This window comes from Boleophthalmus pectinirostris, unplaced genomic scaffold (genome assembly GCF_026225935.1).
Source record: "Boleophthalmus pectinirostris isolate CB_2022bp ecotype Guang Dong unplaced genomic scaffold, ASM2622593v1 HiC_scaffold_1, whole genome shotgun sequence".
NCBI classification, from domain to species: Eukaryota; Metazoa; Chordata; class Actinopteri; order Gobiiformes; family Gobiidae; genus Boleophthalmus; species Boleophthalmus pectinirostris.
Genome location: NW_026570970.1, coordinates 7,442,945 through 7,458,163, shown reverse-complemented (window position 1 = coordinate 7,458,163; position 15,219 = coordinate 7,442,945). Strand labels below are relative to the sequence as shown.

The following is a 15,219-nucleotide window of genomic DNA, read 5'->3' as shown; positions in this document are numbered from 1 at the left end:
TACGACTTTGACAACATAATTTAAGACATTTTAAGGCCTTTTAAGCCCCCGCGGCGACCCTGATGTTAAATATGACTGTGAATTAATGTCATATTAGAATATACCTGTGACCGAAATCACTAAATCAATCAAAATAACCTATATTATTGACTCAAAAAAAGACTAGTTAATTCATTAGTTCACTTTTATTCACATTATCCAACACATATAGTCATACCTCAAGTGTATCATGTGACCAGCTTTATGAAAATGAAAGAAAACATTCCGAAACAAACAAAAAACTCTTAATATTTTTATTGAATGAATGAAATAAAGTACACATCTGTAAGCTTCTAAAAACGCTCAGGTTCTACTGTACCCCTAACAATTTGGACTTAATTTTGACATGCTTAAGAAAACATTTAGCTGATCTCCAATTCGCCAAATTTTGTGCTTTAAGAGAAATCCAAAATGTTAAAACTTGTGTAACTTTACCGTAAATTTGAATAATATTAGACAAGCGTTGAGGCATTCAGTGGGTTTATTCAGTCCCTTGACAACTTGGGAAAATTACACGACAAAATCCCACAACAAGGACAGTTTCAGTACACCGGCCTGAGGTCATATATTACACACACGCACGCGCGCACACACGTTCACACACACAAATACGCAACTATTCGTTTCATTCGCTCATCCTTCCATTCATGACCCCAAGCTTCTTACCTGGACCTGTGCATCCAACACTTACCAAGCGAAGACGCCATATTCCATTACTACATCAAATTTTCAGGGACAGAAAAAACACAACTTTCGTATTTTGACTTGATTTTTGTACCAAATTGAACCTCTTAAAAATGAAAATAGTTAGCATTCATGTTCTAGGATCTAAACCCTGTGACAAGGAGGAGGAGATTTGTGGTTTCTGACAGTTACAGCATGACATACAAAGAAAGTCCGTTCTCTTTCGAATACGTTCGGCAGGTTGGGAGTTGGGTTGGCGTTTTTTTGTCGACTTTTGGAGCCGTGCCGTAACGAAAAATGCGCTTTTAAAAACCAAGAAAAGCAGCAGCGACTGTTAAAGGAAGAGATTTGAAGTGTGCTTTTGAACATATCGTCACCGATCTAGGAGCTCTTATTTTGAAAAGAAGCGAAAAACAGGAAACCCACGGGCCAACTCCCAAGCTGACCATGAAAACCGCTAACTGACAGCAAGCCTATGCACATTTTCGCGTCCTACATCTCCTAAAAATAAAGGACCGATTTTTTTTAAAGTTCACGCTGGCTGCAGAGACATGTAAAAAGGCATACAGTTCGCTTTTGTTAAGACTCAAAATCGGACAAGCTTTCTACACGGAAAAAAAACAAGTTCATCCCTAAAAAATGAAAAATAAAACCGCTGCGATGTGGAGGTCGGCGGAGAAGGGTGGCCTTTCCTTTTTTTTGTTTTCCTTTTTCGTTTTTACTCGGTAACACTTCCAAGAACGAAGCGTGCGGTCCACAGAGGAGGAGAGCTGGAGGAGGGCTGGAGGGAGGAGGGGGGGTTACGCGTCACTTTTTTTTGGGGCGCAGGTTAGCGGTCACTCGGTGGCTTTGAGCGAGAAGGAGAGCTTGGGCCTGGACTTGCCTTTGCCCAGGATGATTTTCTGCTCCTCCTTCTGCTGCCGTTGCCGGTCCTGCTCCAGCTTCATGCGCTCCTCGTGGATCTTTCTCTGCTCCTCCACAATTCGCAATTGGTCCTCGGCCTGTGGATGAAAAAAAAACAGGAGAAAAGGACAAATTATTACACGTAACGCACTACATTTTTGGTTTGAAAATGTATGATCAGAAGAGGTTTTATTGCCATTGTCGGAACATAAGAATGTGCATGTAAAAAGAGCACCTGGACTAGATCATTAAATGGTCTATTTTTGAACTTTTTTCACAAATAAACCGCACCGAACTTTAAAGGAAACAACAGTTGGATGGGTCAGTGGGACTTTGTTTGTGGCGTTCACGGTGACTCTGGGTTTTGTTCAGTTGTGGCGTGTAGGGAGGGTGCTGTTTGGCAGCGCTGGATTGTCAGCGCGTTCGCAGTGACTCAGTTGTTCAGTTGTGTCTAGAAGTGGCACATTGCTCCCGCTTTTTCGGTTCGTTCCTCCGTTCCGTTCCTCGTCGGCGTGGAGTGATGAGTGTAGCTGTGGGTGTTTTTCACTGAGCGGTCTCTCTGCTCCGTGTGTGTTTGTGTGCGCTGCGGGTGGTGCGGCTTTGTAGTTTACTGAAGTCGTGCTGGGACACCCGAGTGGATTCGTGTATAGGGCGCTCTGGATTGTGGCGCGCGCAGTCGTTTTTTGATGCGGTTAAAGGCTTAAGAGCGTGTCTAATAGTCCGAAAAGTACAGCAAGTGTTCTTTCTGTGACAGAGGATGAGCAGCTGATAGTGAGTCTGTTCTGTGTTTCTATCGCGTTGGAGATGGTCCGTGTGAAACTTTTCAGAGATTATACGTCTGCAGTTCATACAGACTGTGTAGCTTTAAAGGTTGTATGGAGGATTTTTTTTTTGTTTTTTTTGTTTCAAGTTGTCAATGATAGCATTATAGAGGTGCAGTAGCCTTGTAATTATGATGACCAAAAAAAAGAGAATAAAAATTCATCAACTCTGGACGTGGTGGGGCCAGCTAAACATTTGCCAATAGATAACGACATTGCCTCGTTATCTGTTTCTAGCGTTTCTAGCGTAACTGACCTGCCTGCGCGCCGCCGGTACGTGGTTTACGTACGACTGTCACGCAGTCCACAGACGCAAGACGCACAGACGCTGTTTACTCCACCAACGCAACAGTTCTTAGCGGCTTTTTTTGACCTATATCTTCCTCGCAGTTAGCACAAAGTTTGTTGCAATGGCGACAAGAATCCAGGAGCAGTTCGCCGCAAAAGAAAGTCCGTTTTTGAGGTCGCTGAAAGAAGAAGACAAGGGGAAAAGCAGCGAAGCCAAACTAAGGTGATTCTTGTAGATTCATTCCAGCGATGGCGCGACTGAAGCAGACGCAGGGTCTAAAGACTGACGCACTGGTCGCCAAATTACTCCTGGACAGGTCAACTTCTGCTTATTATGAAAACATACTTTATTTCCAAGAGCTAGTCAAACGTTTTTCAGGACACGAAAGCGATATCCTATGTCTGAAAACGTAATTTTCAAGGCAAAGAAAGAGTCCGCTTGCTGCTGCGTGTTGTAGCTAGTTCATTCGCACTGAATCTCCGCGCAACCTTCTCTGCTCCCCTTTCCTACTCCTCTCCCCGCTGCCCGTTCCGCTCTTCTCCCTTCTCCTCACTTCTACGGGCACGGAATCTCCGCGCACCGCACCGCTCCCCTCTCCTCTCTCCTCTCTCCTCTCTCCCTGCTCCGCTCTTCTCCCTGCTCCTCACTTCTCGTCCGCGAACGAAATGTCCGCACACCCGCTCCCCCCGCTCCTCACTTCTCCGCCTTGCCTAACCAACACTGTAGTTAGTTGTTTACAAGTCATGTGCAGCTCACCGGCTGTAAACAAACCTGTTTCTGGCGTAGTGAGGAGGCGGGAGAAGGCGTTTCTACGTAGGGAGCTGTAGGGGAGGGGGGGTGGTTTCACGCATGCACAACATTTGAAAAAGGACAAACAGTCGCTGGATTTCTCGTTCCTTGGAAAATCCTCTATACAACCTTTAAGTTGTACTAAAACATTTTGGTAATACAGTAATACTGTATGTCCCGGTAAAATCCTGAGAGGGTTTAATGATAACAAAATTTACCACCCAACCCTACTACTGTATTTTCTGCGCTCTTAAGCCTCCAACCCCATCAAAAAACGACCGCGCACCACAATCCAGAGCGCCCCATACACGAATCCACTCGGGTGTCCCAGCACGACCTCAGTAAACTACAAAGTCGCACCAACCACGCCGACGAGGACCAGAACGGAGGAACGAACCAAAAAAGCGAGTGCAATGTGCTACTTCTAGACACAACTGAACAACCGAGTCACTGCGAACACGCCGACAATCCGTTGGTCCCAGACAGCACCCTCCCTACACGCCACAACTGAACAAAACCCAGAGTCACCGTGAACGAACAAACAAAGTCCCACTGACCCATCCAACTGTTGTGTTTCGTTTAAAGTCCGGTGCGGTTTATTTGTGAAAAAAGTTTGAAAATAGACCATTTAATGACAGTGCGTCTTATAATCCAGAGCGCCTAATAGCCCGGAAAATAGGGTACATTTGTTTCCTGTCCATTGTTGTGATGGTTTTAAGTCACCATTTAATTATTAAGTACTTGAATTTGAATTTATTCATGGAAAACCCCGTGAGACGCAGCATCTCCTTTTCAAGAGGGACAAAAGTGAAAAAATGCATAACACAAAAATATCCGGCGAAGGCTTTTTTTTTTTTTTTTTGCCGAGACGTTATTTAAAAATAAAAAAGCTTTTGGACATCGCCCGTCTAAGTGTGCTAAGCATTATTTCTAGGGATGCAACAATAACTGAAATATCGTGATATCATATTGTCAAAGTTCTCATGGACCATCACAATATATCGAATTACAAGTATCTTTGCTTAAATGAAAAGTGCTTATAAACTCAGAGGTGAATAGTTAGTACCCCCGAAACGCTTTAAGAAAGAGGAATAACTTTGGTCCACTGCAAACCAGAGTGAACTAGTTCTGTTTTTCACATTTTTAAGACTAAAAATCAGGTACAGCACGTTTAAGATTATACTGGTTATGCAATTTACCACATTTTGAAATTCCCCATTTATAAACGCAGTAACAGTAGCCTTATAATGTTTACAATAAAATCAAACTTTTCGTAAACCTGGCCGCGCCGTCGTGAGGTCAAACCGGGACAAACCGGAGTTCTCCTGAAGCCAGCTCCTACAAAAACTGGCTCGTCCTCTCAATCTGTGGCAACTTTGTTTTCTATTAGCGCTTAAGCCCAAGTTTGTCTACACGGGGAATGAATCAAATAAACACCACTTTACAAATGAGTCAGACTTGGCCCCTCGGAGCAGAGAGAGGGACGTGGTTAGCCATGGCAGAACATGCTCCGATAACTATCACCTCACATCCACTCAGCTCGGGGACCGGGGCCAGAGGACTTGATCTTATTGGGTCTTGTTGTGGACGGGTTTATCGCAGGAAGAGCAGATGGAGCAGATGTGGAGGCCTGACTCATCTGCCTGTGTTCGGGGCCTGTTTGGGTTCCAGTGGCTAATCAGGATCACTTTACACTAGCCACGGGGTTTTTAAAAAAGAGCCCATATTGTGCTATTTTTTCTGATTTATGTTTTAGAGTTGTTTCCTCATCGCAAACAGACCTGGAGTTGTGTTTTGTTTCATTCACACATGTTTGGTTAACTCTCTATTATTAGTCTGTCTGCATCTCCAAAGCTCAAAATGTTAACGGTAAAATTTTGCCCAGCAGAGATTGGCAATTCCAGGGCTGAAATTATCCGAATGATTCTAGTGAGTGGAGTTTTAATCACAGTGGAGCTTCCTGTACATCACAAAGTGGAGCAGAGTTTCTGTTTGAGAGAAAAACTCAGTCTAAATCTGCAGGGTTTGTGTTTTAAACATGTGAAGGAAACAAAACACAACTCCAGGTCTGTTTGAGATGAGGAAATGACATTATAACAGATCAGAAATGGTGTAATTTCGGCCTAATCCGTGTATCATTAGTTCATTCGTTTTTCAAAATAAAATCAAAATTAAGAAAATGAAAAACTAACAATTTTATTCATTATTTGTCTCCAAAGCCAAAATGAAAAAACTGAAAATGATTTGTTTTTTTCAGTTTTTGGAAAAAACAGATAACGGCTGTTTCCCGTTTCCGTGATTTAAACTGCAAACCCGGACTTTTACGCCGCATACGGACTGAACCAGGACTAAACCAGGACTACAGCAAGTCTAAACCAGGGCTAAACCAGGTCTAAACCAGGTCTAAGCCAGGTCTAAGCCAGGTCTAAGCCAGGTCTAAGCCAGGTCTAAGCCAGGTCTAAACCAGGACTAAGCCAGGTCTAAACCAGGACTAAGCCAGGACTAAACCAGGTCTACACCAGGACTACACCAGGACTACACCAGGACTACACCAAGACTACACCAAGACTAGGCCAGGTCTAAACCAGGTCTAAACCAGAACTAAACCAGGACTATAGAAGGACTACAGCAGGTCTAAACCAGGTCTAATCTTGGACTAGTCTTGGACTAATCTTGGACTTGAGAGAGAGAGAGAGAGGAGGAGAGACGGAACCCTGAGCCTATGGAGCAGTGTCCATAAAATGCGATCGGGTGACCACTGAGTCCTGCGGAGCGCCGGTCCTTTCACCTGCAGTCACCCGACAGTCTCCACAGGTGCACCTCTGGGCCTGTCCCAACACTCAGTCCTGGTTCAGTCCATATGCAGCGCAAAAGTCCAGCATCACAGTTTAAGTCATGGAATCGGGAAACGGCCGTTATCGGTTTTTTCCATTATTAATTGAAACACAAAATCAAAAACTGAAAAAAAAAAATGAGTCGTTATCCGTTTCTTCATTTTGGTTTTGGAGACAAATAATGAAGAAAATAGTTGTTTTTTTTTCGTTTTCTTACTTTTGGTTTTATTTTCAAAAACAAATGAATGAATGATACATGGATTCCTTTAAAATATAACTTCTGTTTTCTAATTTTGTGAAAAACAAAACTAGTACATATTAGGGATGGGCATGATTAATCGATAATTGATCATTAAGAATTTCATCGATTACGTTAATTTTAATCGACAAACCGAATGTAGGTTGCTGTGCGTAGCGTGACCAAACAGGGGTCTGTACATGTGTGTCTCTGCTCTCAGAAGGAGCGAGACACAAACAGAAACATTCGGTGAGTCTGCAACGTCCCGAAGCACAAATATGTATTTAACGATGATTTGTACAAGAAATTCCACGCTTTCCGTTGCGTTCGGGACAAGTGTGAGTCCATGTGCACAGTGAACAAAGCAGCACATATGTTTCAGTGTCCAGTGGGAAAGTTTTACCAGGTGAGAGTCGCGCAATGTCGATGACGAGTCCCCACCTCCCTCCCCCCGTACGGTGTCCTGGTTTTGACAAACGCAAATCTGGTCACACTAACCTGTATTCACCTGAGTCATGTCTTTTAATCCGACAGAAATTGACAGCATCAGCGACACAAGAGCTGTAGTTTTATCTTCACTGAGTTTATGCAAATTAGCGATGCGGTTTTAAGTTTTGTGAGAGTTGCGCAAAACTGAATTAAACACATTATAATGTCAAATGGATTGATGTGGCTCTAGAGTCGTTACGGTTTATATGTCGTAAAGTTGAATTTATTTATGCAGATTAGTAGTGCAGATAGTAATAATAATGATGATAATTTTAATATAAAAACGTTAATGATTAATCGATAATCGATCGTTAATTCTTCCAACGATCGATTAAGAAAATTTCATCGAATGCCCATCCCTAGTACATATGACTGTTTGCAGGTCCACACTTATTCCTCACTTTCCCAACGCATTCCAAGGATCATAATCACGAGCCAAGTTTACGAGCACTTTTTACAAGCACCGTGTTCAGAGTTTGCAGTCATAGTAATGCAAACAACTACTAGTATGCAAACAGTGCACCAGTCTTACTTCCCGATTTGGAGACAATAAAACACAGACAGCACACAGCGGACTTTTATTTTGAGCTGTGCAGTTGTATAACATTAGAAGGTTTAGAGTGTTTTTTTTGTTGTTGTTTTTTTTTTGCTCTAGGGGAGGTCAAATTTTAAATCCAAATGTCTCAGAACTATTTCGAAGAACCCTTTTTTTTTTTTTTAAAGGGGAGAATTTGTTGAAAATCCAAACTTAAAAGTGTTGAAAACATTAAGATGAAGTACCTATAACTGTCCAATTAATCAAATTTTGATCAGGATTTCGATTTGTGTGTCAAACAATTAAAGCGTATCAACATTTATTTTGGGATTTTTTTTATATAAATTATAAATAAAGGATATTTATTAAATTTTTTAAGTATAGAGATTGTAGAACAGCTGGATATATAGTTTATTTTGGATATATTTATGTTTTTATATGCCTTATTTCATGTTCAAAGTATATTTTCTTCATTTTATGTTTTATAAATCACAAAACTGCTCTAAGATTCATATTTATAGCCTTTCTATTTGAAAGTTTTGCGTAAATTATCAATAACAAAATGTTTTTAAGAGAGAGAAATGCTGAATAAACGCATCGTGTAACTAAAAAATAATCATTTGAATAGCCGTGATTTCAATATTGACCAAAACAATCGTGATAATGATTTTTTCCATAATCGAGCTGCCCTAGAAGTACCCCTAAAATTTTATGGAAAAGGCCTCTTACGCGAAGTAGTTTTTGTTCCCTATAATATATTACACGAATAAGTGACAGTAAAGTAAGCTATACATGTTCTCCAAGTTGGGTTTGCTTCAGAGGAATGGGAAAAAAAAAGGTTATTTCAAAAGAAAACCCTGAACGATTGGGTTTTATGTGTTCTGCGCTCTTAATATAAAAATATAACAGTTATAAATGGCCTTTTCCTGCTTTAATGTTATGTAAACCTACTTCGTCTTTGGATTCTGACAGGCTGATATTTGTGTATTTGGTTACATGGGGATTAATGATGGCCTGGTGGTTCAAAATGAGCAGTGCTATAAATTGCGGGCGGTAAAATTGACAGTAGTGAAGAGGCGAGTGCCCAGAGAAGGGGGCACGGAGCGAGGGATCGGCCCGGGTCGTGTTGTGTAGTGTAGCGTGTGTGTGTGTGTGGGGAACGTACCAGTTTGGCCTGAGCTTCTGCGATCTTGCGGTTATTCTCTTCCAGGATTTTTTCCAACTCCTCCCGCTTGGATTTTTCTTCCTCCTAGACGGGAGACACGGTGCCACGTTAGCGCACGAACGGGCTCAGGTATGCTCGCATTCACACACAAACCTCTATTGGACCCACACACTCCGGTTTCACAGCCTTCACTGGTTTACAGGCAAACGGCACTCACTCCACACAGAAGCTGCTCCAGTCTCACACACACGTGCCACTCTCCACTCATCCCAAATGCTTTTAAATACAAAACTGCAGGGGAGAATTGAGCCCTGTTCATGTTTTAAGCCCTCCCTCTAGTGCTGCTCTGAAATTATTTAAAACAAACAAAAAAAATCAAACCTAGGCCACATTGCTTTGCACTGCATTCTAAGAGGAGGACCCCACTCATCACACTCATAAGACATTTAAAAATGACAGACAGTACACTCTAAAGGTAACATCATTAATAAAAAGCAGAGAAAGTTACAAATAAATAAAGTAGGGAATAGTTTTGGCTCACCAATGCACGTATACCTACGCTTTTCCTTTTACGCTTTGCCTGTGTACCTACACAACTGATGAAAGAGTCAGCGTTAAACGGTTGTATTTACTGTCTGGTCCGGAGTGCGCCCCCTGCTGACAGAAGCGCTCCTGGTGGGTGGGTGCGGAGGAGGTAGATGTAGGTATGGGCCAAACCGTGCCCTCAGCATTCCTCTGTATTTATCGGGCACTCAGGGTACTCAGTACCACGCTCAGCCACACCAGCTCAGCCCACAGAGTTTAACTCTCAGTCTGAATTCAAGGCTAAACCATCCTCCACTCTGCACAAAGGTGTCCTTCTGCAGAACTGACTCAAAGGGCTGGGTCTGAAGAGGGAAACAGTTTACAAAGAAAGTTGGGGAGTTTTAAAATGCTACTCAGGATGTTTGGGTATATTTCTACTTCTCAGATAAGTTAAGTAGCATGTGAGTGTTTCTTTTGTTACCTACATTCAAAGGCGAGGTGTACAAAGGCCACACTTTGAAATATGCATGAGTGTTTCATCCACTGACTGGACTGAATAGAAGGTCAATTTAAACAAAGTAGAAACATATAAAGAAAACAGGCGAGGACCCAAAATAAAGCCCTGTGGAACCCCACTGGTGAGGAGCTGTACCTGAAGAGTGGGGGGCCAAAAACGCTGAACACACTTCAGCAACTGTTACTCAGCTCCTTTTCTACTCCTGAGTGCAAACGAGAGAGTTGTATCTGAAAGCTACCGTGGCTCTCACAGGAGTTTCTATGGACAAGAAGCAGAGGGGCACCTTTGGCGAGGGTTCAGGACGCGATGGGCCTGAGCAGACATGAGCGCGTCACAGCTGGAGCGAGCAGCGGTCAGAGCGGTGGCTGTGTAATATTAATAGTCTGTGTAAGTCTGAGTGCAGTGTCTGTGTGTGTGGGGAGGACGCACCACGGCGCACTTACAGTACAGGACACGCTGCCGTCTGCTCGCTCAACGCTAGTTAGGAGGGACATAAGTCGTGTGTCCAGAGTCAAAACAACATGTTTACACAGATTTAAAACAGTATCAGAACTTAGCAGCACCCTATAGGAGAACAAGGCATGAGAACACAACACAGTACATTTGATTGGCTTCCAAAATGTTTTCAAATTAAAGTGTAAAAAATACTTGGACAGATAAAAGACCAAAGACAGTTGGAAACAGGATGTGGATTACTATGAGTCCCACTGCAGCTAAGAAAACATTTGAACATGCATTTCAAAGTGAGAGGGGGGAGGGGATAAAAAGGCAAACTGGACTTATCAAAAATGTACTTTTCAGACTGAAGAGCACAGAAAGAAAGAGTTTTAAAGAAGTTTAAAATAGGTCTTTGGACAAATAACCCTGTGTATGGATTTATTTTCTAATTTAGTACTGTGTTTTAACAGATTGACGACTTTCTAACTTTAATTAATTTATTTTAAATGTGGGTAGATGAGGATGTAGCAGGAGGGGTAAGTCGGGTCACTGGGCTTTGGCTCGCCCTCTCACTCACTACAACTAAGAAGTGTAATGCCAACAGAAGCGTGGGACAAGGGGGAGCCTACAAGAGTCCACAGGAAGACAAGACTAGGGCGCCGTGGGTTACTGCAGTTTCTAATCCAGTTTACTACCTTCTCTAGTAAATGTGCAGATTAAAGTAAAGTTAAAGTTAGTTGGATAAAGGCTAATATTGACTCAAATGTTCTAAAAAGCTCTTTGCACAGGAATGTCACCAAACATGTGGGAAGCCCTGTTTGCAGTCGTGTGGTACGTCTATAGTGGGATTCTTTTCCAAATTCATAGATAACTAAAGAGATTAAACATTAAACTATAATAAAAACTATAAACTATACTAGGGATATAATGACTTTGAGAATTTCAACAGGACTGAAAACTGGGTACCAAGCAGTTTGGTGAACAGGAACTAGCCAGATGTTCTTGTGCACAGAACTCATTGCTTTGAATAAACAGTGAGATCAGATTTGTTGGTGGACCATGAGGGGTACTGGGGTCCCTGTGCGAGCCCAGGGCATAAGGGGGGAGCACATGGGGCAGTGAGGGGCTCCATTCCCAACGACCGAGCGTTACCTCTCTGGCCTTCTGCGCGGCCAGCTCGGCCTGCCTCTGCCTCTCCAGCTCCTCCAGCAGCTGCCGCTCCATGATGCGCTTGGCCTCCTCCACGCGCCGCAGAACCTCGCGCTCGATCTCGTCTTTGCGTTTCTCCAGCTCCTCCTCCACACGTTTGGCCACCAGCTCCTCCACACGCCGCGCCGTCTCCTCCTCAATCAGCTTCTCCTCGATCTCCTGCTGCCGACTGCACAGAAAACCATAAAAAAGGGGCAGGTCAGAATGGGTCAGATGAACACTTCTAGATGAACACCAGCCACGACTCCAGATTATAGAATGTGATTTGTAAGAAATAACCAATAGGAAAATTGACAAAAATAGACACCCCCCCAATTGGTATTTAGTTCTACTGCTTTTGCATTTGAAACCAAGCAGTATATATTTAAAAAAAATGTGTTAACGATATAATTACTGTATGTTTACAATGTAATTGATGCTAGATCAGATACTCAGCGATGGTGTTTGTCCACACTTGTTTAAGGATATTTAAATCATAGCTGTGCTTTCACTCATTATCACCCTAACCCTAACCTGAACCCTTTTCAGTCGTTATTGCCGTTTTTAGCCTCAGCCTCCACAGTGAGTGTTTCATGTGTCTCTGGGTGTTTCCATGAACAATATGATATGGGCGCTGCCCCAACTATGAATGCATTCTGTTCAATCATGAAAGTCACATGAACCAGGAGCGTTAAGTGTCTTGCTCAAGGACACAATCTGAATAGGACTTGAGCCACCGTCCTTTTGGATATAATGACATTTTACCAGGTCACCCACTGTCGATTAATACTTCTGTTGCCGTTTGTGATGCACCATTATTTTGAATATTTTGACAGTGGGTTGACTGCATTCCCCAAACCAGAGGATATCAGCGTCAAAGCTCCCCACTCACATAATATCAACACTGTAACTGCGCCTCGAGACACTGAAAACCTCACGGCAGGAGCAGAGCACATTTTTATTAGACTCTGACCACTCAAAGTGAGAAATGTGGCTGACAGGACAAACAGCCTGGTTTGCTGGTGCACTCTTCCAGTTAATAAAGCCACATGAGGCGCTGTGCTGCACTTGTTATTATGGCTAGAGCAGTTTTCCACAGACCACTGCTGCTGCTCATGTTCTGCTCTGGGGCCATTTCCATGGGGCCCTGAGCGCGTGCAGCCACAGGGCCCCAACGCTGAGGGCCAGGGCAGTGCCATTACTCCAACACTTACAGTCAGCAATAAAGAGCCCTTTATGGTTTAGACATTTGTGCATGACATTTTGTTTAGTTTTCATTAGGGGACAGATCTAATGTTACAGATGGCTTCACACTGCAGCAGGTCTGAAGGTACAAAAGGCTGCCTACAACCGTGTAAGATGCAAATGGACCAAACATGCATGCTATTCTTTTTATAGTTCAGCAGTTCCTCATTCAGCAGTGTTTTCCCAAATGGACGTGACAGAGACACAGACAGATGCAATATTTGTTAGAAAAGTTGCAATGAATCAAAACGTATTGATATGAATTATTTGGGCTTGATCTTTTTATCTGATATTTTCGGTATAATTTCTTGGGTTTAAGTGAATGCATAATTTAGAGGGACATTTTAAATGCATCCAAAATAAAGGCTATTGTCTTTTTGGGTATTACATTGTTTGTCAACAATCTTCTCATAGTGTTGTCATTGTGTTTCTTTAAATAGAGCTGAGATAATCCAAGCCGACGGCCAGCACAACAGTTCCTTTCCTTTTATTAAACTGGTATTGTCCAGAGTGACTCCAAACAGGAAGCCGTTGGAGGCCAGGAGGGTTGCTTGTGTCACAACACGGGCTGCCTCCTCAGATCTAATTTCACTGGGTCAGCTCAACTCTGAGAAACCAGAGCCTGGCCTGTCCTTATCTGCACGGTCCCAGTGGCTCCACATTAGCATCTCTATGTGACGCTGAGTGGCCCTGTGGCTATTAGCGCTGAGGAGAGCAGCGCTGGGCACAGCAGGTGTGGGACAGTCCTGTTCTCAGGTGTGTACAGCCTCAGGCTAAAACACAAAGTTCACAAAGAGCAATGCCCATTTGACAGACCTCATCACACCAGAGCAGGGTCAGAGCTGCAGGCTCAGGGCTGGACTTTAAGTGTTCCAGGAGCCCGGAGTGACAGGCTGTTGACCTCAGCTCGTCCTACAGCGTTTCACTGACGCTACAGCTGCTCTGCCTTTTGTCATAAATCAGCCAGTAGTTTGAGAGAAAGTCTACCAATACCACACTAATGAAATTATACCTTTTACATGTGTCATTTCACCTTTTACAAGCCTCTGGCTTGTTTCAAAAAGTCAAATTATAATGTGTAGTGATGGGTCTATTATTAAATTATTGACCTTATCAAGTTTTACATCTCAGGCCTTATCACAGACTCCTGCTGTGTTTTCTCCTGCTCAAGGAGCAGCTCTTCCTTTTCCAAAGTGCCTCAGTGTGAGGCCAGAGCAGCACTAATGTCCAAAAGTGCCAAAGTCAGCACAATTTACACAGTTTTGATGCAGTTGTTTAGTGGAGACTATTTAAAGTCTTACACACCTTAAAAATAACCACATCACTGTTAGAAAAACTATATTTAAAATAATAAAACTGAAGCACTGACATTAAGAGTTGTATTGTTGGCTTAAATGTGCATTGACGTGCACAACAGATCATGTTACGGTTTGATCATTTACATGAGTCACGCAATCATGCATCATCAGTAACATGAGAAATGCAAGAATATTTAGTAATAAGTTGGCAAATCAAATATGGCACCACATAATCACAATGGCCTTAGTCTGAACTCTGCGCACTGGTGAAACATGATGAGTGACAGTTCTCCTCTAGAGCCGGGCCTGTCCAGAGCTAACATTAGCACGGTCTTAGCTTAGCATTAGCCTGCGCACAGCAAACCCAATGGGAACGGATGCTAAAACTCAGGCTAACTAGCATAGCATGAAGGCTGCGACAAGTTCCTGCAAAAACAACAGAAAAGCGCTCACATTTTCCTCTGTCGCTCCATCTCCGCCTTCCTCTCCTCTTCCTCCTTCTTCTGCTTCTCGTCCAGGGCGTTCCTCTTGCTCAGGGTCCGGCCGAAGATGTCGATGCGCTCGGGCGGTGAGGCGGCTCTCTCTCTGCGGGACGAGGCGGTGTTGGAGCGGGATCGGGAGCGCGATTCCCGGCGGCGGTTCCTCTTCGACTCCCGGGACTTGGACCTCTTCTTGGAGCGCTCCCGGTCCCTGGATCTGGACCGTGATCGGCTGCGCTTCTTGCTGTGTTTGCTGCTCTTGGAGGGTTTGGACCGGGACGTGCTGCGGCTTCGCGAGCGGCCCATGTTGACGGGCTCCGGGCGCCGCTGTTCACAAGACTCTGAGCGGCTCACGACCGAGATAACCCGCTGATCCTTGTCTACAGCTGCCGTGAATTCAATCGGGCCAGTTTACTAAGCAAATAACTTTATTCTGTTAAGAGAATCATTAAAATGTGCTTGTTATTTTGCCCTCCTAGCTTCGGTGAGAAGAAAGATGGCGGACAGTCGACGGTTGTAATTTCCCAGCATGCACCACGAGCTTCGGGATTTTCCGTCAGTCTTCGGAATTTTTTTATTTCGGAATTTTATTTTCTTTAATTAAAAAAAAAAGCAAAGTATCAATATTTTATTTACAGTCTGCTTCTGCACCAAGTCTTATGATACCCCGCAATTTCACTTTATTATAATGCAAAAAAAAAAAAAAAAGTTGAAATAGAGTTTTAATTTAGCAAAAAATGTAA

The 15,219-nt window shown here is 43.2% G+C and overlaps 1 protein-coding gene across 1 annotated transcript; it reads right to left on the bottom strand.

Annotated features, from left to right (window-relative positions):
* Positions 1-502: 502 nt before the first annotated feature.
* On the bottom strand, positions 503-15,006 carry LOC110158771 (arginine and glutamate-rich protein 1-B). Its single transcript, XM_020923290.2, has 4 exons — positions 14,451-15,006; positions 11,419-11,644; positions 8,787-8,870; positions 503-1,724 (listed from the first exon to the last, which is right to left on the bottom strand). The coding sequence occupies exons 1-4, from the start codon at positions 14,780-14,782 to the stop codon at positions 1,560-1,562; spliced, it is 807 nt and encodes a 268-aa protein (XP_020778949.1). The 5' UTR covers positions 14,783-15,006; the 3' UTR covers positions 503-1,559.
* Positions 15,007-15,219: the final 213 nt, after the last annotated feature.